The sequence below is a fragment of the Pleurodeles waltl genome, chromosome 3_2 (assembly GCF_031143425.1).
Source record: "Pleurodeles waltl isolate 20211129_DDA chromosome 3_2, aPleWal1.hap1.20221129, whole genome shotgun sequence".
Classification (NCBI taxonomy): domain Eukaryota; kingdom Metazoa; phylum Chordata; class Amphibia; order Caudata; family Salamandridae; genus Pleurodeles; species Pleurodeles waltl.
In genome coordinates, this window is record NC_090441.1 from 172424604 (window position 1) to 172447951 (window position 23348).

A 23348-nucleotide genomic window follows, 5' to 3' on the forward strand; every position below is an offset into this window, starting at 1 on the left:
CAGACATTCATCACACTTGGACACTCATAACGTCTGCCTGCGCTGGGAACAGTTTGGACATAAATTATGCTCAAAACCTATTTTCTCTGCTTACTTCCGCCGCGAGGCCTTGCTCGTTTATCAGATTTGTGAAATGTGGCCATATTTCTGGAACTTCCTGTTCCCAACTGACCGCAAAACCAGAAAGTGTGTGTGTGTGTGTTTCTTTTTTTTGGGGGGGGGCGGAGGGGGGCAAGTTATTGCTAAAGCGTCAGCACGCGCAGCGTGGTTCTATTTCCTTGAGGCACCCTCGTCTTGGCTTCTTAGTTTCAGGTAGAATGCAGTGTATTTTCATGTGGTTGGTGTGTAGACTGCTGATAAACACATATTTCACGGTTTGATTGAGGGAGTGGCCGGGAACCGGACAGGTATTCACCGATAGACGGTGTTGGTGAACAGGTCACCCCTGGCAGCATCGTTTCATTCCAGGAACAGGAAGAGCCCATTCAGTAAACTGAGACAGGGACACGTATCTTTGTGTCCGCGGCCTAAGGACCTGTTTCAGGATTCTGTTGATTCCATCTGAGAGTGATGAGGAAAGGCCAATCCGCAAGAGCATCCCTGGGCTGGAGGATTGAACGCAGTGCTTAATTTGTGCCGGTGGTTTCGGGTGCGGGGCCCCGGCACTTATTTTTCTGTATTAGGTATTTTCTGCGAGCGAAAGACTCATATGGAAAGACGGAGGAAGAGAAAAGAGAAAAAGCTTCACAAAAGGGGAGAACAGAAAGCTGCAAGAGTGATCTGAAGGGGCAGGGAGTGGCAGTAAATGGATTAAAGAGGCCCGAGATGGCTTCAGGGTTAGGCATCCTCGGTATTCTGTGCTCGCACATTCAACTGCAGCTTCTGCGTGTTTCAGAGTTGAGTTTTTGGCACCAGCCTTTTTTTATTTAGAAATGAAATGCTAATTGAAAGGCTCTGGGATTCCGAGTATTTTCTGGAATTCTCAGTGGTTTCTGAACTTTCAAGGGGGTTCTGACACGATGTGACACCTGCAGACTTTTGTGGGCATTTCTGGGTGTGCCACCGCTGTCTAAGCTTGGTGGACACCCGCCATTTTGTTGGCAAGGTTTGAGAGGCGGACGGGGGCATTGTTTACTAACGATGCCCATTGACAGCGAGAGTCGTAGTGATTGAGAAACACGTTTCCTGGCCTGCTTAAAGACCTGGTCCGGTCACCGGACGAAGGAGGACCCCGAGAGCAGCCTTTGTCCGACCTCTCCGAGTGCCCACCTCTCCCCCCTCAGGCTGGCTTGTTCCCTCACTGGAATACAAATGAATGTCAAGCAATACCCCCACATTCCGCACTCACCAGCGGGTTGTGCTGGAGAATCGGCCTTGACAGAGCTCCCATCACACCTCTTCAGAGAGCTGCTGTGGGTTCCAGGGTGGGCTGAGACCTCTTCAGAGAGCTGCTGTGGGTTCCAGGGTGGACTGAGACTACACCTCTTCAGAGAGCTGCTGTGGGTTCCAGGGTGGACTGAGACTACACCTCTTCAGAGAGCTGCTGTGGGTTCCAGGGTGGACTGAGACGACAGCTCTTCAGAGAGCTGCTGTGGGTTCCAGGGTGGACTGAGACTACACCTCTTCAGAGAGCTGCTGTGGGTTCCAGGGTGGACTGAGACTACACCTCTTCAGAGAGCTGCTGCGGGTTCCAGGGTGGAGTGAGACCACACCTCTACAGAGAGCTGCTGTGGGTTCCAGGGTGGGCTGAGACCTCTTCAGCGAGCTGCTGCGGGTTCCAGGGTGGAGTGAGACCACACCTCTTCAGTGAGCTGCTGTGGGTTCCAGGGTGGAGTGAGACCACACCTCTTCAGAGAGCTGCTGTTGGTTCCAGGGTGGAGTGAGACCACACCTCTTCAGAGAGCTGCTGTTGGTTCCAGGGTGGACTGAGACCTCTCTATAGAGAGCTGCTGTGGGTTCCAGGGTGGACTGAGACCTCTCTATAGAGAGCTGCTGTGGGTTCCAGGGTGGACTGAGACCACACCTCTACAGAGCTGCTGTGGGTTCCAGGGTGGAGTGAGACCACACCTCTTCAGAGAGCTGCTGCGGGTTCCAGGATGGACTGAGACCACACCTCCTCAGAGCTGCGGTGGGTTCCAGGGTGGACTGAGACCACACCTCTACAGAGAGCTTCCGTGGGTTCCAGGGTGGACTGAGACCACACCTCCTCAGAGAGCTGCTGCGGGTTCCAGGGTGGACCGAGACCTCTCTTCAGAGAGCTGCTGTGGGTTCCAGGATAGACTGAGACCTCACCTCTTCAGAGAGCTGCTGCGGGTTCCAGGGTGGACTGAGACCACACCTCCTAAGAGCTGCTGTGGGTTCCAAGGTGGACTGAGACCACACCTCCTCAGAGCTGCTGCGGGTTCCAGGGTGGACTGAGACCACAGCTCTACAGAGAGCTGCTGTGGGTTCCAGGTTGGACTGAGACCACATCTCCTCAGAGAGGTGCTGCGGGTTCCAGGGTGGACTGAGACCTCTCTTCAGAGAGCTGCTGCGGGTTCCAGGATAGACTGAGACCTCACCTCTTCAGAGACCTGCTGCGGGTTCCAGGGTGGACTGAGACCTCACCTTTTCAGAGAGCTGCTGTGGGTTCCAGGGTGGAGTGAGACCACACCTCTTCAGAGGGCTGCTGCGGGTTCCAGGGTGGACTGAGACCACACCTCTACAGAGGACTGCTGCGGGTTCCAGGGTGGCCTGAGACGACACCTCTACATAGGGCTGCTGTGGGTTCCAGGGTGGAGTGAGACCACACCTCTTCAGAGAGCTGCTGTGGGTTCCAGGGTGGACTGAGACCACAGCTCTACAGAGAGCTGCTGTGGGTTCCAGGTTGGACTGAGACCACATCTCCTCAGAGAGCTGCTGCGGGTTCCAGGGTGGACTGAGACCTCTCTTCAGAGAGCTGCTGCGGGTTCCAGGATAGACTGAGACCTCACCTCTTCAGAGAACTGCTGCGGGTTCCAGGGTGGACTGAGACCTCACCTTTTCAGAGAGCTGCTGTGGGTTCCAGGGTGGAGTGAGACCACACCTCTTCAGAGGGCTGCTGCGGGTTCCAGGGTGGACTGAGACCACACCTCTACAGAGGACTGCTGCGGGTTCCAGGGTGGCCTGAGACGACACCTCTACATAGGGCTGCTGTGGGTTCCAGGGTGGAGTGAGACCACACCTCTTCAGAGAGCTGCAGCAGGTTCCAGGATGGACTGAGACCACACCTCTTCAGAAAGCTGCTGTGGGTTCCAGGGTGGACTGAGACCTCTATAGAGAGCTGCTGCGGGTTCCAGGGTGGACTGAGACCACACTCTATAGAGAGCTGCTGTGGGTTCCAGGATGGACTTAGACCACACCTCTACAGAGAGCTGCTGCGGGTTCCAGGGTGGACTGAGACCCTCCTTCAGAGAGCCTCGGTGGGTTCCAGGGTGGACTGAGACCACACCTCTACAGAGGGCTGCTGCGGGTTCCAGGGTGGCCTGAGACCACACCTCTACATAGGGCTGCTGTGGGTTCCAGGGTGGAGTGAGACCACACCTCTTCAGAGAGCTGCAGCAGGTTCCAGGATGGACTGAGACCACACCTCTACAGAGAGCTGCCGTGGGTTCCAGGGTGGACTGAGACCACACTCTATAGAGAGCTGCTGCGGGTTCCAGGGTGGACTGAGGCCACACCTCCTCAGAGAGCTGCCGCGGGTTCCAGGGTGGACTGAGACCACACCTCTACAGAGAGCTGCCGTGGGTTCCAGGGTGGACTGAGACCACACCTCTACAGAGAGCTGCTGTGGGTTCCAGGGTGGACTGAGATCACACTCTATAGAGAGCTACTGTGGGTTCCAGGGTGGAGTGAGACCACACCTCTTCAAAGAGCTGCTGCGGGTTCCATGGTGGAGTGAGACCACAACTCTTCAGAGAGCTGCTGTGGGTTCCAGGGTGGAGTGAGACCACACCTCTTCAAAGAGCTGCTGCGGGTTCCAGGGTGGAGTGAGACCACAATTCTTCAGAGAGCTCCTGCGGGCTCCAGGGTGGACTGAGACCGCTCTACAGAGAGCTGCTGTGGGTTCCAGGGTGGACTGAGACCACAGCTCTTCAAAGAGCTGCTGTGGGTTCCAGGGTGGAGTGAGACCACACCTCTTCAGAGAGCTGCGGCAGGTTCCAGGGTGGACTGAGACCACACCTCTTCAAAGAGCTGCTGCGAGTTCCAGGGTGGACTGAGACCACACCTCTTCAGAGAGCTGCTGTAGGTTCCAGGGTGGAGTGAGACCACACCTCTTCAGTGAGCTGCGGCAGGTTCCAGGATGGACTGAGACAACACCTCTTCAGAGAGCTGCTGTGGGTTCCAGGGTGGAGTGAGACCACACCTCTTCAGAGAGCTGCTGTTGGTTCCAGGGTGGACTGAGACCTCTCTATAGAGAGCTGCTGTGGGTTCCAGGGTGGACTGAGACCATACCTCTACAGAGCTGCTGTGGGTTCCAGGGTGGAGTGAGACCACACCTCTTCAGAGAGCTGCGGCATGTTCCAGGATGGACTGAGACCACACCTCTACAGAGAGCTGCTGCGGGTTCCAGGATGGACTGAGACCACACCTCTTCAGAGAGCTGCTGTGGGTTCCAGGGTGGAGTGAGACCACACCTCTTCAGAGAGCTGCTGTGGGTTCCAGGGTGGACTGAGACCACACTCTATAGAGAGCTGCTGTGGGTTCCAGGGTGACTGAGACCACACCTCCTCAGAGAGCTGCTGTGGGTTCCAGGGTGGACTGAGACCACACCTCTTCAGAGAGCTGCTGTGGGTTCCAGGGTGGACTGAGACCACACCTCTTCAGAGAGCTGCTGTGGGTTCCAGGGTGGACTGAGACCACACCTCTTCAGAGAGCTGCTGTGGGTTCCAGGGTGGACTGAGACCACACGTCTTCAGAGAGCTGCGGTGGGTTCCAGGGTGGACCCCTGCAAGAGACATGTGGTATGTTAATGAAGTGGTGCCAGAGGGCCATGTGGCTGTGTCTTCTTCTTCTTCTTCTTCAGAGTATTAGAATGATCCACATTCATGATCAGTTTAGCGCCTTGAGACTTATTGTTCACCTCAAGGCACTGCAGTGCTGCTTGGGAGCGGTCTCTGACTCCTTATTGGAAGTACCAAAGCTTGGGCTCTCCATCCTCTGTCTCTTTCACTGCAGCAGAGGAAGTACAGTGCAAAGAAGTCACTATCCCTCCCCAGAGCTGCCGGTTAGATTACCACTTCGACTTCTCTTGCCAAGAGGAGCCTTTAGCATACGCCCTGCCAGTGTTGCAGGGCACCATGCCAACATTTCTGCCATTTGACAACGTTCTACTAGCTGAAGACGTAGCGGCTAAGGGACCTATCGGGCCAGGCACTGGGGCCCCATAAGACACCTCCTGCTTCAAGACCAGTGCTTAATTTGTGCTTGTTGCTTCCGGTGCTGAGCACCAGCACTTATTTTTGAGGGCCGGGGCTTATTCTTCTGCCTCAGGCATTTACTGCGAGCAAAAGACACATATGGGAAAGACGGAGGAAGAGAGAAACGAAAAAGCGTCAGAAAGGAAGAAAGCAGAAAGCTGCAAGAGTGAGCTGAAGGGGCAGGAAGTGGCTGTACATGAATTGAAGAGGCCCGAGATGGCTTCAGGATTACGCCGCCTCAGTATTCCATGTTCACACATTGAATTGCAGCAGCCATGTGTTTAAGAGGAGGGCTTTCAGCACAGGCACGTTTTTATTTACAAATTAAGCACTGGTGAAGACGTGATTGGCAGCTCAGGTACTTGTGGCCCTGAGTTTACCGCCGCCGGGCCTCACCCAGCACCACCCACCTCTCACTCTCAAGGAGCGGCAGGGAGCAGGACAAGCCTGCAGGGGGGGTCCCCTGTTGCCCCTCAGAGATCCCTTTCTGGCCCTACACAATGCTTCGGGTGCTGATACACAAGTTGGTCAGTGGCTGGAACAAGTGAACTCATTTCACTAGTGTTGCACAAAACTGAGATGGTTACTGCCCCTCTAAACCCACCTGTATGCTGCATCATTGCCCCCCTCACGCAAAAGCAAAGTCGGTACTGTTATTTGGTAGAGATGTTTGTGTTGTTTGTGTATCTTGTTAACAGACAGTAATTTGTTGCTTATCAAAGTATGAAATGAGGTTAGCGCGCGGGGCTGGGTCTGCTGACCACTCTGACCAGGTGGGGCCTTGTGCTGGCTACAGGTAGCATGTGTGGTCAATGCGTGCTCTAGTGGGGGGCTTTGCCTTTGGGTGTGTAGGGGGCGTGCGGGTCTCTCACCTCATGGGAACTGGGGTAGTTGCAAGGAACCTCCATCTTTGATTCTTCTGGATCCTTCCAGTAGAAGTTTGTGCAGAGAGTAGGAATGACCACTCGCTGCTCATGGGCTGCGGTGCCTCCACCCCACTCAGTAGATAGCGCTTTACAGTTAGTCGTAGTGCTTGCTGGTGGCTTGATTTTTCTAGAGTGGGATTTGTGTGAGTGATTCCAGCTGGGCCATGGCAGGTTTCTTGAAATCTTGACATGGTTGGCAGTGTTCCAGCTTGGCAAGGATTCAGCAAGCTAAACTCTCAAAGACTTGCCCCAAATCTCCTCCACCATGGACTGTAGGATGCTCATAATCTGTTCTTGAACCATGTCTCTGGCTTTCTCCTTAAGCCTTTGCTTCACATGTCCTTATCTAACACAACACATACCTTCTTTTTATTTAAAAAATAAATTACCTTTCATGTAATTTGTTACAATGGGCATTGCACTGCAAGTTTGATTTAAACTGTATCATGTAGTGATCCTCTCCTCAGAGCAAGGGCATTGTTCCACCCAGTCCCTGTTGCCATGGTAATGGCAGCTGATATTTGTAACTTAAGGTGACTTTTCTGTGACCCAGTTGAGGCCATTCTAAAGCTGCCCCTGGATATTAGACTCACCCTACTATGCTTTTAAAACCTACGCCGAGTCTAAAGCCCTTGGCTGGGTGAGCCTAATCCCACACCATATGGTGTTGAGCTTTTATTCAGGCAGGGTTGACTCAGCCTTTCATCTTGTCAAGGTCAGTGAAACCAGCGCCATTGTTGTGGATAATTAAACATATTACTTAAGGTCAGTTAGTTGATGATTGTCTTATGTAAGCTCCTATGTATCACTACACTTCACTTTTAGCAATAGAAATAATATATATCTCCCAGTTTCCTTGTGCCTGGTGTGTCCAGCTTCCTGGGCTTTTATGAACTTTGTGAGGGCATTAACTACAAGTAAGGCCCTTTTTTACCCTTACTTTTTGAATAAACATCTTTAAATTTAGGAAGCGCGGCGTTGTTTGAGAAAGAAACAGCTTCCATAGTTGAAACAAATGTCCTATAAAAGATCAAGAACTGGCCAGCTTTAAAACATATTTATTGAACCCAGTTCTGTAGGATATTTGGAGGATATATTGGAGTGATTACAACTTATTGGCTTCCACAGTCTTCTTACTGGCGTGTTGGTGGCTAGGTATCTAGTAATGTGGAGGTGACCAGACTCCTCATTCTAACCCAAACCATTTGCTTTGTTTCCAGGGACCACAGCGGAGGTAACAAGGCCTTGAAACGGCGTCACAAGTCCTGCCGAGTGTACGGGAGCGCCACCGACCGCATTCCGGAGCTCACCAAGTAAGTGATGGAATTAGCTACCCCAGGCGTGTGGCCAGTGCTGAATTTGTACAAAAAGAAAGCCCATGGCCCTTGTCGGGAGGCCACTGCAGCTCGCGCCACCCGTTGCCATGCCAGTGCTGCCACAGTACAAACACAACTGCTACCATGACACTTCTACAAGTGTGACAATTCACACTATTCCAGGCCCCCAAAGTTATAAGAATGGCTTGGGCAGCAAATACTAGTCATTGTAATGCATATTGAATTTTAAACAACTGCTGTGCTCATTCTAAAATTAGGCAGACAGCACCACCATGTGGCAGACTGGCATAAGTGCTGATGCCTACAATTAACTTCCAGTGCCAAGCACCGGAAACCACTGGCTCAAGTTAAACACTGTATGTGGCTAATACCGGGTTATGGGAGTTGCACATTCTGACTGGCCAGAGTTATTCCGTGTTCCGTGTGCCTTACTGGCCAAGGACCTTGAGGGTGTTGGGCTTAACCCCCAGATTTCACAATTGAAGAAGAGGATTGGTTAGGGTGACCAGAATCTGAAAACTTAAAACCGGGACATTTAGCAAACATAGTAGAAAGACTACCATCTGACATCGACCGAGGGGCACAGAAGTGACTTAAATGACCGCCGTCGTCAACATACAAATGCAGACAACAAGGCACCGAGGGACTTGACCAAATGCATGTTTTAAACTCAGCCTCGTGTGTGTTAGACACATTACATGAAGAACTGCTAACTCGTCCTGTCTTTGAATACATAAAAACGTGCGTCCTGTTTTAAGTCGCACCTCTCTAAAAAACGGGGCATCTGATAATTTAGCCAAAATGTGCTGGGACAGCTGCTGAAAAGCCGGGACTGCCCTGGCAAATCCGGGATGGCTGGTCACCCTAGGGTCTGTTAACTTTTAATTAGCATTCATGTTCCGTATAATGGAGATGGGTGCCGGTCATCATTCAAGGAGATATATATATATTTTTCATTTTTAAGTCTGTCCATTTAAACAGCTTTAGTTGTTTTGCCAGACTATTGTTTTTGCAAAACGTTTATCCACAGCATACTCAGAGAGAGGTTTTTGGTCAGCATGCGGCATCTATTAGTCTTTTAAATTGTCATTCACATTATGCATCCGCCCACCACAGCACAGGGCATTGGGTCAGCCCCTGTTGGCTCCCTTGACTTTGAGGACTGCACATAGCATGTGCGCAGTGTTCACATCCACCTAAGAATAGTTCCTTCATCACAAAGCTGGTTAAACAAGGTTTTTTCTTAATTACCTTTAAATGGCCCCTATTTATTTTGTCTGTACGCTTCAGTTGATTTATTTCCCACCCATTTTTAAAGTTACTGTTATAAAGTGTGCAAGTTACATTGTAACATTGTAGCTGCCTGCAATTTGAGCGCTTTGTTAGGTCTTTATTCTTGTGTCCTTCACAAAAAATACAAACTATAAAATGCATGTCACAGCTGAAAGGTTTGTGATTTAAAAACAGGGCTAGTAAAATGGCCACCTCAGTGAATGTTGTTTACATTTCAGAATTATATTGCAAGCATAGGCTGTCATGCTTAGGTGGCAGCGTGTTTTTTCTTTTTCTTTTTGTGGCTCTTGCTTGCAATTTAAAAAAAAATAACCATTGCCCCAGTTTGCCAAGACCAGACCTTTGGCTTTGCCAGTGCTTGTTATTAGGCTTGTGGTTTCTAAAGACAAGCAGAGGAAGATCTGGATAATCCTTGTGTTTTGATTTAAATAACACAAATGAAAAGACTTAAAGCATGGCTTAACAAGGGCGACTGGTTTTCAGATTCTAAGCATGGCTTATCAAGGGCGACCGGTTTTCAGATTCTAAGCATGTTTTTATTTTTTTTCTTGTGATTTAAATTTGCTTAATATGATTCCCTAGTGACGCACGATCATTTTCCTCCCACAACCACGTTTTTTCATGAATGATGTGAAGCTCAGCGCGTGGGACTCCAATTATCTCTGCAGCAAGACATCTGGTAAACTTTATCCTGTGGGGCATTGATAATTAACGAATTAGAGTCTCATTAACCGTCTCTGTTTCGCTGCTAATGTCATTTGCTCAAAGGGACCTTGGACATAAAATATATTGTTTAGGAGGCTGGGCCCAGTGGAGTAACACCTGGGCTGGGTGTGTCTGCGCCGAAGACCCTTTTGTCAAAGGAAGGACAGGTATTTCTTCTCTTTCTAAGGTTGCTAAGCATCCTATAAAGAAACCAAAACATGCCAGCGCCTGGAAGATGAAACCAGTTTGGTAGCACTTGAGAGAATATGGGAATGTGCATCTCGCGTCTGTGAAGGAAGCTCCCCGGTTGTTCGTCTGTCGTTGGTGCATGAAACTTGGCAAAAGCAGCCAGAAAGGAGAGTCACCCACCAAGTGCCCCTTAGGAAGTGGGCATCATACACCCTCACAGCCTTGCCTTCTTGTGCAGACAGACAAGAACATACCGCTGTGCAGAGCAGCTGCCGATAAAGGGCTACTCAGGAGGCCACCTTTGTTTCAAGGAAGCAAAGAAAAAGATTGTAAAACCCATTTCAGGGACATTTGTACTCTTTTTTTCAAATCAAGAGTGCAAAGAAGTTTGCAAGAGGGTAGAGCAGGGCGGGTCATGTTTGGACGCATGTACTGTATCAGAAGAGAGCTCATGGTGGGGCAACTTCCCTGAAAGAATCTGACTGCAATGGCTTAGATTGTGGCCGAGTTGGCTTTTTTGGACATTGAACTTTGGAAAGTGCATTTATACATCAGGTTTGTAGTAGATGTACATTTCTAGGTTCTCTTGTTTGGCTTCTTCAAGAGTAGTTTGTTTACCTTTTCTGTAGCCATTTTAATTAAATGATCATTATTTTCCCTTTTTGTCAAGCGCCTTGTTGAAGTGTGATTAAGGCCAACAGGTGGGAGCTGTAAACTTCGCAAAACTGTGTTAAGGTTCACTCTGTGCGGAGCAGGAGGTGTCTCGGGAGAAGCCCAGGCCGGGCGCTCTGGAGCCAGGAAGGTCCCCGGGTCTGGCCGAATACAGGGCCTGCGTCCTTGGTGAGCTTCGCAGAGGCTTGGGCACCAAGCAGCAGGCACAAGTGGCAGTTACCTTCTGGCAGTTAGTGACCTGATAGATTGACATGTGATGATGCCCCACCAGAATAACAAGGGATGAAACCAGAACCCCGAGTCCGCCAAATAACTGAGATTTATACATATAAACATTGTGCCTTCCCCAGTCACTGCTACTAGGAAAGAAGCTGCTGTCAGTGATGGCCAAGTGCATTCTGGGTAAAAGACCCTGTAGTGACATGGCTTGGGCTCTGGGTTTTCCTGGCTGCTTGGCCTCCTGTTGTTTGTTGCAGAACTTGTAAAGTTCAGAGTTTCGTGGATGGGGCAAGGACAGATGGCTTTCTGTGTGTTCATGCATTTATTGATTGTTGTCTTATAAAGCATCCCCCTGCCGGCAGGGCTGTTCCAGCGCTCTGAACTGCAGCAAAGTCAGACTCGTTTCTCGGTCTCTAGGTTCACTGTTACCCAGCCATAGTTCTAGATATTCTGACTGGTGATGCAGAGTTCTGAGAGCTGGAGTGGTACCCACTGTCGGGCACACTGATGCACAAAGCACAATCCTACTCTCGCGCATTATTGCAGCCGTCTTCTCTTCCATGTCCTCTCCCTGCCCATTGACTCTCATCCCTGTCATATCAATGAGTTTCTGCCCTTTCCAAAGGGAGCCTTCAACTTACAGACGATGCCTGGTGGCAGGCGAACCACACACTACATTGGGAAGCCGAGCCAGAGGACTGGCTTGGCCTTAAGAGCCTTTGAAAGAGCCATCGTGTGAGTGAGAAATAGATGACATATGAAAACGAGCATTGGCAAAGCCAATAGGTCTCGCCTACTGAAGAGCTATTGGCTTTGGCAGTGTATTTTAACCATGTTGTACAGAAGAGTGGCTGCTGTTCAGCATAGCAAGAGGTTATTGGCGTGGAGAAGTGTGTCATAGAGTGGAATGTTGTGGATGGGTGTGCAGTGGAAAGGATAGTATAGGAATGGATTAGAGCGAATTGGAGTAGAGTGTATTGGATTAGAATTAAGTGAATTAGATTGGGTTAGAAAGGAGTGGATTAGAGTGGAATGGGTTGGATTAGGGTGGAGTGGATTGGGGAGAAGTGGATTGGAGAGGATTAGGGTGGAGTGGATAGGAATGGAGTGGATTAGAGAGGAGTGGATTGCAGTAAATTAAAGTGGAATGGATTGAAGTGGTTTAGGGTGGAATGGACTGGAGTAAATTAGACTGGAATTGTTTGAAGAGGATTAGGGTGGAATAAAATGGACTGGATTAGAGTGGAATGGTTTGAAGGGGATTAGGGTGGAATGGATTGAAGGGGATTAGGGTGCAATGGATTGGAGTGAATTAGAGTAGAATGGATTGAAGTGGATTAGGGTGGAATGGATTAGAGTGGGTTAGAGTGGATTAGGGTTGAGAGCATTAGAGTGGAGTGGCATAGAGAGAAGGACAAAACAAATGCGCACACAAGGAGTCGTCCTTACACAATTGCTGTGAAGTACAAAGCTCCCTGAACTCTGCCCTCAAAAGCACTCACTAAATAAAATGAATGCAATCTTGTGCAGTGTAACTTGTGCTCATGTAAAGCGCTTGAATACTTTCGGGTGGGATGAGTCGCGTTGGCACTATAAAAAAAATGTTTTTTAAAAAAAGGGAGAAATTGTACCTCAATCACAGCGCGAGCAGTGGACGGACACTAATTAAGAGAAATCAATTTGAACTTCGCCCATGTGCCACACCAAGAATGGAAGTGACGCAGGAAGTGACGCGTGGGACGTGCTGCCGAATTAGAAGGCAGTTAAGGAGAGTGGTAATGATGCCGACAAATAGGTCGCCAAGGGACAACAGCGCACACGCGTGCTGCCTGCAGGCTCGACCTAATGACCATTATAAAAATAAAAGTACAAATATAAAATAAAAAAATAGATAAATATTTCTCAATGTTTTCGGGGTGTTTGCCTTTAATTCCTACGTTTACATTACTGCGGTGTGGCATCTATTAAAATTCAGTACGTCTAAGTTACCGTAGAAAGACTTAATCAAGAATGGCCTGATGATGTCAATAATATTATATATGGAGAAACAAATATTGTAGTAAATGGGATATGTATTATGCCACACACTGAATTGAGTACTTAGGGCTTCCCATTTTTTGCAGTTAAGGAAAATGAAGGGAAAATGGATGCCCAGAATCGCGTATTATTTTCAAGTGGCGAAGCTGGATTCTGAGCCCAGGTTTTCCCGTTAGAAGGTCTGAAATTCAGGCATAGAAAGGATCACCTCGTGTTTCTAGTTTTATTAGAGAGGCCACTGATTTGTACATAGTTGTCTTTCAATCTTTTCACATATCAGATCAGGCTGACATTATGTAACAAATATTTATCCCTTCGCTGCCAGGCCTTTTCCCCTTCAGATGGCAAGCCTTTTTTTGGCTGTTTGGGGCAGTTCGCGCTTAGGCCCTCATAACTTTTTGTCCACATGAGCTACCCATGCCAAATTTGCGTCCTTTTTTCCAACATCCTAGGGACTCTACAGAAACCCAGACTTTGTAGGTTTCCCTGAAGGAGACCAAGAAATTAGCCAAAATACAGCGAAAATTTAATTTAAAAAAAACAAAATGGGGAAAAAGGGCTGCACAAAAAGGCTTGTGTTTTTTTCCCCTGAAAATGGCATCAACAAAAGGTTTGCTGTGCTAAAATCACCATCTTCCCAACTTTCAGGAACAGGCAGACTTGAATCAGAAAGCCCATTTTTTCAATACAATTTTGGCATTTTACTGGGACATACCCCATTTTTACTATTTTTTTGTGCTTCCAGCCTCCTTCCAGTCAGTGACAGAAATGGGTGTGAAACCAATGATGAATCCCAGAAAGCTAAACATTTCTGAAAAGTAGACACAATTCTGAATTCAGCAAGGGGTAATTTGTGTAGATCCTACAAGGGTTTCCTACAGAAAATAACAGCTGAAATACAAAAATATTGAAATTGAGGTGAAAAAAACAGCCATTTTCTCCGCGTTTTAGTCTGTAACTTTTCCTGCAATGTCAGATGTTTTAAAGCAATATACCGTTACGTCTGCTGAACTCTTCTGGTTGCGGGGATATATAGGGCTTGTAGGTTCATCAAGAACCCTAGGTACCCAGAGCCAATAAATGAGCTGCACCTTGCAATGGGTTTTCATTCTAGGTCTTGTGGATTTTTCTACATGGTAGCGTCCTAAAGTCCAAAAAGTGCAGCCCTCACCATTCCAAGTGGGACGATTTTGGGAGTTAGCTAAGCTCTCATGGCCCAACTTTAAAACCAAAACCCAAAATAATCAAATGTCCTCTTGCTTGCTGTGGGATAAGATGTTTTAGTGTGCGGGGGAGAGCTGAAAGACTGTTATCCCTTTCAGTTGGGGTGGGGGCATCTAGTAGACTTTCTGCCCCCCACTCCCCAGGTGTGTATCAGGCAGAACAACTTTGGCCCCATTTATTTGGGGTGGGGGTATGGCCATACACCCACCCTCTTATTATGGAAAAAAAATCTTCCCGGTCTCTGGTGGGCTTTGTGCCCTCCGCTTGGGGGCAGATGGGCCTACCAAAAATAGGCCGATCTGCCCCCGAGGGGAGCGACCCTTGCCCAAACAAAACACACATATACACACACCATTCCCTGGTGCCCCACTCCCCCCCCCGGGCGCATATCGACCTAATACAAATAGGCCGATCTGCGCCCAAGGGGGGCTGAAAAGGCCTAAAATTAATTTTGCCCCCCAGGGGAACGACCCTTGCCTAAGGGGTTACTCCCATTGCGTGAATTTTTTTAAAAAAATATGTTTTATTGATTTTATATAGCAGATATACAATACAAGCAGTTAGCATAAATTGTTACAGGATCATATTTATCTGATTAAAATTGCTTAGAACCAAACAACCCCCCCCTTTACACACCTGTAGAAACATTTGTAGCAATCATTACATTCTGAAATTGTTTCCCACTGCTTAGCTCGTTGTGTTATATTTTGTTTCTGCTCAGAGAGGCCCCGTTTGCGGCTATTGTGGTATTCCGGTTTTTATTGAGTCAGTTCCCACGGGTGGCTGAGTGCGTTCTAACATGTGTTCGAGATAGGTAGGCGAAGGATATAGCTAATTTTTCCTCTTTACCTTCCACCACGCACCAACACTGTTGCCCTCGCTCTGATTAGTCGCAACTTTGAGAGGTGTGGGGGGAATATACCCATTAGCTATTTACTTATCCCTATGCTGTTATTTCTGGTAGGGATCCTGGTGTTCAGTTTATGTGCTCTGCCGCCCCCTTCATGGAGGTTTATTATCGTTTTTTGTCTCGAGTTTAGTTATTAGTGTTTCCCACGTGTCGCTACCTGTGTGTGGCTGGCCATTCCGTGCCAATTTTTTTAAGCACCTGAAGCTCCGTGCCGGCCCAGCGGAGTGTGAGGGTGTGCCAGGTCTTCTGATCAGGGGCATTGGGTGCTTTCCAGTGCATTGCTATCAATCTTTTGTACATCACGTAGGCCATGTCTACAAACTTGTATAAATGTCTATGTTTTTTTGCTCCAGACCTCACTCCCAGTAAGCAAGATCTGGGGTCTGCTGCCAGCGTTAGCCCCGTCCATTCTGATGTCGCCTTCACCACCCTTCCCCATTCTGCCTGCACTTGAGGACAGTCCCATACCATGTGATAAAGTGGGCCGATGGTTCCAGGCATCTGGGGCACGTCGGGCCCGTGCCCGGAAATATCCGCTTTAACCTGGCCGGTGAAAGGTACGTTTGGTGTATAAAATTGAACTGGGTGTATCGGAATCTAGGGTTCCTTGATACACCCTGGGCATAGGATAGTGCTTTCGGCCAGTCTTCAAGAGGGATCGGGACAAGGAGAACTGTGTTCCATCTCTCCCTGGCCCTCTCCAAGTGGGGTTCCGTAAATTCACTGAGTGCCTTGTACAGGCTTGATATTGCTTTGATTTGTGCGTCACCTTGCAAAATATGATGTATTATGGGAGAGGACTCTGGTTCTAGGTCGCCAGCTCCCCACGTGTTCTTGATTGCATGGCATATTGCATAATATGCTAAGAATTGACCGGAATTCACTGCAGTGAGGGCCTGGATGGCTTCAAACGACATTAGTTTGCCGTCCCCAAAGCAGTCTCCCACTGTCTGTATTCCCGCCTCTAGCCACTGCGATAATGAGTGCGGTTCAATCCTATGCCGTCCCGAGAGACAGTCCAGCGGAATTAGCGGGGTGTATGGGAGTGCTCCATGTCCCTTCTGGGCATATCTCCACCAGCAAGCACACGCCACGGCTAGCAACGGATTCATGGTTTCAGTTTTGGAATGCTTATCGGACAGCCATGTCAGTAGTTGGGTTCCTTTTAGCCGAGTCTGCAGCCATACAGACATACAATTTTCTAAAATTAGGCCGATCTGCCTCCAGGGGGGGACAGAAACCCCCTAGACACTAGGGATAAAAAAAAGTTTTTTTTTTTATTTTTTATATGTGGGGGGCGACCCCTTAGGCAAGGGTCGCTCCCCGGGGGGCAAAATTACTTTTATGCCATTTCTGCCCCCCTTGGGGGCAGACTGGCCTATTTTTGTTAGGCCAATCTGCCCCCAGGGCGGCAGAAACCACTAGACACCAGGGATTTTTTTTTTTATATATTATTGAATGAGGGGAGCAGCTCTTTGGGCAAGGGCCGCTCACTACGGGGGCAAAACATTTTTGGGCCTTTTCTGCCCCCCCCCCCCCCCCCCCCGGGGGCAGAAACCCCTAGACACCAGGGATATATATTTTTTTCTTTACATAATTTTTTTTTTATATATGGGGAGCAACCCCTTAGGCAAGGGTCGCTCCCCTGGGGGGCAAATCGGCCTATTTTTATTAGGCCAATCTGCCCCCAGGGGGGGCAGAAACCACTAGACACCAGGGATTTATATTTGTTTGCGTCAATTTCACGCAATGGGGAGGGGAGGAGCCAAGATGGCGACTTGGATGGACGGCTAGGGAACGCGCTCCATCCCGGACTCGCTTCTAACATCCTGAAGTGCGCCCCCGAGGCGAAACCAGCATACGGGGGTGCAGTAACGGCCTCCAGGGCACCGGCGCGTCTCGCTGGTGCCCAGTAGCACCGCGCAAGAAGCTTCCGATCTGGAGATCGGACACCGGCGCACGAGGAGCCGGCCATTACGGGACCTGAAAAGCCCTAACAGCCGCCGGGAGCATCCAGACACGGGCGCTCGCCCTTGCACGGAGTAGCCGGCGCTCCGTGACAAACCGCGCCAAAAGTATACCGCAGGGCGCGACGAGGGGGGGGGCGGGCGGAGCGATCCACCCGGAACATCGCGGACTGTACCCGGCGAGAACGTGGTGAGGCAGGAGACCTCGAACGTCGTGCTTGCGGGGGCGCCGGGGCATCCCTCGGCCCCTCTGCAGGCAGGAAGAAAACAGTGCCGGGGAAGGGTGGGTCGCCCCGACTGGGCCTCCTGCCCAAGCTACAAGCAGGGACGAGCGCCCGAGGACCCTGCCCAACAGCGGACTTCGGGATAATCCAACCCTACAATACTGGGCGATAAGAGGGGGCACGGGAGGCATACTGTGGCCTATGCCACAGAAAGAAATAGCATGGCCGGGCCTGCGCGCCCCCCCCCCCCCTTCTTTCGCCCCCCTCTCTCCTCCTCATTGCTTTCGCCCCCCCCCCCCCCTGGACAGAACAAAGGGGTGTAAACTCGCAAGCACTGGCACCCTTTCAAGCAGCACATTTCCCGAAAGTCCAAAGGGGGCAGAGGCGGATCGGACGGGAGCGGGGAACAGTACATGCCACCCCAGGCCGCGCCAGACAGCTCGTCTCCCCCCACGGCATTGGGGGCCCCGGATCCCGACCGCGCGGGGCCAACCCCTGAGACCTACTGCTACTGGCGCACTGCCCCTCAAGCATTCACGCCGTCGCTGGTCACCACGCGCCCAATAAGGCCTCTGCCGCCACGCTACGCAGCAACAACACTGAGCAATAGCAAAACATATATAAGTTATCATCTACGAAATAAACTTCAACAACAAATAATTGGGGCTGTCAGCGTGTTTGTTTGGAGGACCCCCTGAAATACCCCACGGGCAGAGGGGAGCAAGCCGCAGGAAGGCAAAACACACATAAGGCCCGATCAAAGACCATCCCCTCCTACATAGAACTTGCGAAAACTGCAGCAGGCTCATTGATCCAGCACAAAGAGCCCAGAGGGCGACCCACGGCATAATAACCTTCAGCAAAGTTCCGCCACAACCCACTAATCCCACTTCAAACACACACAATGGCTGGCAGGCTTAAATCAGCTAAGAATCAAGATCGTGCAGTGCATGGACCAGCGCCCACTGACCAACAAACAAATCCGACCCTACAATCACTGGAGAGCACACTTATGGAGAAGTGTGGCTCAATGGTTAGAGCGGCAGACCCTGAAGTAGAGATCTGGCTCAAGACCAGGGTTCAAGTCCCGCTTCGGCAGGTCTTGGGCTCAATTCCCCTTGACCAGATAATTCTCGCCTCGGTGCCTAATCTAATTCATGGGTCCCACTCTGCAACTCTGGGCAATAGCTTGCTTAATCTCCACAACGGCCCCAACAGCGCTTGGATGCCTGGCTTCACCCTGGGGGTGCTCAGGAGTGGGCGCCTCACAGGGAAAAGCCAGGAGGGGTTCCATAGCGGTATGAGTACAGCGCCTTGAGACCCTAACGGGTGAGTAGTGCGCTATACAAGTGCTAATTTACATTACATTTACATTTATGTCTCAATCTGCGCAATTAGAGAAAGTACTACAGACGATTATGGACACCAAAACGTCCTTGGAAAATAGAATAGATGCAGTATCGCAGGATCTGAACCTACTCAGGGTGGATCACCGCAAACTGTCAGAAAGAGTCAAAACGGCGGTAGAGGAGTTGGCCGAACTATCTCCTATGACTCAGGACAACCAGAAGCAGATTCAGCGTTTGGACGCGGAGCTGAAGGCGCTATGGAGAAGGGCGGAAGAGGCTGAAAGTAGATCGCGCCGAAATAACATCCGTTTCTTGGGATTCCCCGAAAACACGCAGCAACAAAGTATGGAAATAACATTAGAACAATGGCTGATTAAGGAGGTGTTAAACGGGGCCCCATCTAAGCTCTTTACAGTCGAAAGGGTACACAGAGTTCCGGGCAGGCCCCCGCAACCGAGGCAACCTCCCAGGCCACTGATTGCTAGATTCTTAAACTTCCGGGACCGTGATGCTATCCTACAACAGTTTCGCAACAAAGGCCCGCACAAATACGAAGAATCAACTATCAACGCCTACCCCGACTTCACTCAAGAGGTGCAAAGAAAACGTAACTCTTATGTAAAGGTCAAACAACGACTGCGCGAACTCAGCATCAAATACGCCTTACTGTTCCCAGCCAAATTGAGAGTGATATCGGAAGATCGAGTGCCCATATTCACCTCTCCGGAAGACGCCTGGACATGGTTACATGCTAAAGGGCTTGCACAGATGTGCGAGGACGTGGGGGAGGGGGATGAGTGGTCGCTCTCGACGTCAAGGAAGCGCACTAAGAGACGCACAAAGGTTCAACCATCTGCTCAACAAGCAGCTGAGGAAAGAGCAAAAGTTCTGAAGGAAACCCCCCTGCTGACACAGAATAACTTCGAGTTGATGAGGGAGACTCCTGAGATCAGCATAGACTCGGACACAACTAGCTCTGACTCTACCATGATGGGGAAACGAAAGGACCGAGGATCACCCCTAGAACAGCAGATGATCCTGGAATGACGCGGGACCCTGAAGCAAGAACACTCTCTAAAACAAAGAGTATCTTTTGCATAAATCTATGATTGTTCAGGGGTGGCAACGTCATGGGGGGGGGTGAACCTGGGGGGAGGTTGGAGGGCCCAAAGGGACCACACGCATCGGGGGCACACATAAATAATTGCAGACAGAGTCTGCGGAATGTTGCGAGCCCTTTAAATGAGCCGCAGCAGACCGACACGATAATACCACCGCGGATATCCAGAAGGATACAGGTTTTTTTATATATACACGTGTTAAGTAGTTACATATCAGTTGTTAGGAGAGTGGGGGATTTAATAGGGAGGGAGGGTAGAAACATGTTAGTCAAAATGCACACCTTGGTCACATTTTGAACAATTGGAACCACAGCGAGACGCAAACACAGTAGGCAGCGCTATCAGAGGGGCAGCAAGGGGAAAGCCCACAGTCCAAGGCGGAGGAAAAAGGGACAGGTTCACCCCATAACCCCTAATGGCACCACAAACTAAACGCAATAGCAATCAATATGACATAATGACATGGAATGTGAGAGGTATGGGCACGCTGAATAAAAGATCTCGAATTTATGCACGCCTTAAGCGACTGGGAACACATATCGCTATCCTCCAAGAGACACACTTAACGGAACCGGCTCTACGGGAGATACGTGCGAAATGGGGAGGGCAACTGGTAGGCACAACATATTCAGCATTCGCAAGGGGAGTACTGATATGGATCGCAGGGGGCGTCCCATTTCACCAAACTGCACATAAAATAGACCCAGGGGGCAGATTCGTAGCAGTGGAAGGCCAGTTAGATGGCAGGCAGCTCTCAGTGGTTGGCATATACGCCCCGAATGGTGGCACAGCGGGATTTCTGAGCACACTCACAACGTCATTGCTAGCAAACCCATTATCCCCGGCTATATGGGGAGGGGACTTTAATAGCATACCGTACCCCGCATTGGATAGATCTAACCCGCAAGGGGGCCCGAGTACGAAGAGGAGCACTACAAGTCCATTGCAACACTGGGCAGGTGACATGAGATTATACGATATTTGGTGCATAAGACATCCCCATCAGAGGGAATATTCATTTTATTCACCCCCGCACACAACATACACCAGAATAGATATACTATTATATTATATATTATAGGACATATCTGATCTGATAAATGAGACAGAATATCTAGCGAAGACACTGTCAGATCATTCACCGCTGAGAGCAACATTAAACTGGGGTAGGAGTCAAAAGGGGATCTCTACCTGGCCCTTACAAGTAGAATCGCTACAAGACCCGGCATTTGTAGACACACTGCGCACCACACTACGCCAGTATTGGGACACAAACGACTTCACTGCAAACTCACGGGCGGTGGAGTGGGATGCTCATAAAGCGGTGATCAGAGGCCAGTGTCTCTCCGTGGGCATTTACCGCCGCGGTCAGAATTGCCCATGAAGCACCGCCAGCCTGTTGGCGGTGCTTCCACGGCACTCTGCCCTGGCGGTTTTCAACCGCCAGGGTCAGAATGACCGCCTTAGTGTTATATTGGATGATTGTGTTGAAAAAGGTACCTGGCCTGAACCTTCTGCTCCAATTGCAAGACGTTGGTGGACAAGTGTGACCATACATCCCAACCTTCCTCCTAGCTAGCTGGCGGGGGAAGAGATGTCAGACCCTCCCTCGTACCTACTCGCCCACCCCCTTCACGGAGACAGTATAAGGTGTTTTATCCTGGCTTGCGAGTGAGGGTGTAGTAAGGAAAATGGGAGCTAAAGAGTTGATGGTGGTCAAGGCTCACCTTAGGGACTCTGACCTACATTATGTTCGACCTGTATGGCAAAAGCATAAAGATTTATAGAGCAGTGGTTGAAGTGCACTGATGGTGACCAAACCAAGTACCTCCCTGAAGAAGGCGTGTTGATATGGAGTGCTTCAGTAGACTTAAGAAAAGAGTAAAGGATCCTAAATAGAAACCTGCTCCAGGGCTGATAGTTGGGGAGGCTGATGCGGTGCAGGCAGGAGCATCACCGTCTGGGGGACCGGATCGAGCGGCAACAGGGCAAGCAGATGCACGACCGACAATACTACAAGTGCAAGGACTAGATGCAAAGCTGACATGACAAGAGACCATCTACCAACCTTCTTCACACAACCCCGATACTGGAGACGGCCTTGAGACCCACTGCAAAGCGAAGGGCCCAAAATCCGGATCACATGGCCCGCCCAGTAGGCATGCCTGATGCCTTAGTGATGGTGACCGCAGTGACTCTGGTGACCTCTCCCATGTTCCGCCTGAGGACTCTCTACCCTTGTGACAGTGTCCCAGCCCTGGAGAATGGGGCTTCAGTTACCATTCACAACCTGTGGCCCCTGTCTTTTCTTTTGATAGTTACCAGATAATGCCCAGGTTAGAGAAAATCCAGAGAAATTTAGTGAAGAATTTAAAACTTTTTAAAAATTATATAACTCTGATTGGGCTGATGTGAATCAATTTTTACATATAATTATACCCGTAGAAGTTGGGGATCGCTTGGTTATGAAAATCGATGGCAGCAACAATCACCTATGAACAGTGCTGCTGTGACGTCTGCTAGAGATGCCCTGCTGAATGCTATTGATAAAGCCTGCCCACCTCAAACTGGTTGTACCAAGATTAACAATTGTAAACAAAAGGAGAAACACCTTCTGATTTCTTAAAGCAGTTGAAAGATGTATTTGATCTTGGTATTGTGGATGCTGCCAACACCGTCCAGGAGGCGGTAGCTGTTTTTGTTCAAGGGTTGTTACCAAAGGAGGAAAACAACTGAGGACCATATGTGCTGGCTGTCAAAACAAAACATGTCTGAATTGGTTTCTGCAGCAAACCATTGTGTAGCGGTTGAAGTGCGTAAATAAGAATTCGCGGAATCTCAGGTTGTGGCGACACTGTTAACCACTAAAACACAACACCTTTCAATGTGTCAGTTGTCCTAGTGTCAAATACTGTTACTCTCAGCCTTCCATTGTATCCGATGAGATGCCCTGCACTCAACCCAGCTTTGTTGTTTCTCACGTCCCTCGATGGGGAGCTGTGGGGCTGCGTTCTCATCGCTGCCCACGCCGTGTGCCGATCTCACAGGTACACCCCACCCATTTGCGAGCTTGTATATTGCGCTGACAGTTCACGTGTCAGAAATGACAAGGAGACATTGGCCACCATTTATGTTGTTTGCACCTTAAGTGGAATTATTGAGAGTTAGTGTTTACCACACGCGTATTCCTTCCAAGTAGCTGAATTGATCGCTCTTACCTGTGCTTGCATTCTAGCCGTTGAGAAAACTATACCCATTCCAAGTATGCATGTGGATTTATTTATGATTTTGGGCACTTTTGGATGCAGCGATAGATCCACACACCTGCAGAGACCTTAATCAAAATGGATCTCGCATCAGAAGGTTGCTTGGTGTCCTCCTGTAGTGTGGTTAGTTTTACGTATTCTTTGCGCTTTAGCTTCAGGCTTTAGGCCTTTGTGCATTTTGCCCTGAATATATTTTATTCATTTGCTGACAGCTTAGAGCCTCTGTGCACTCTGCTCTACATGCTTTTTATTAGGCTTCGTACTGTTATTTTTCAAATAGCCAGTTCTACGGTGTTGTTTTTTATTCATATCACACTGTTTTGCCTACTTCAGCACTGGAGTTCTCCATAACATATTTACTCTGTGCTTCAGTCAAGGATACAGTCTGGTACATTGCCGATAGACGTGGTAAGAGTTTAGACTTGGCATTCCTGCGTAGGGACATTTTGTGATCACGATGACATGTTAGTT

At 49.5% G+C, this 23348-nt stretch overlaps 1 protein-coding gene across 2 annotated transcripts in view; it reads left to right on the plus strand.

Annotated features, from left to right (window-relative positions):
* The window catches only part of LOC138286641 (probable hydrolase PNKD), a 235025-nt gene that overhangs the window by 192862 nt on the left and 18815 nt on the right, over positions 1-23348 (plus strand). For both annotated transcript variants that reach the window (XM_069227094.1, XM_069227095.1), the window contains exon 5: positions 7585-7677. In XM_069227094.1, the coding sequence (XP_069083195.1) occupies positions 7585-7677 (93 nt within the window). The remainder of the gene's footprint in view (positions 1-7584; positions 7678-23348) is intronic.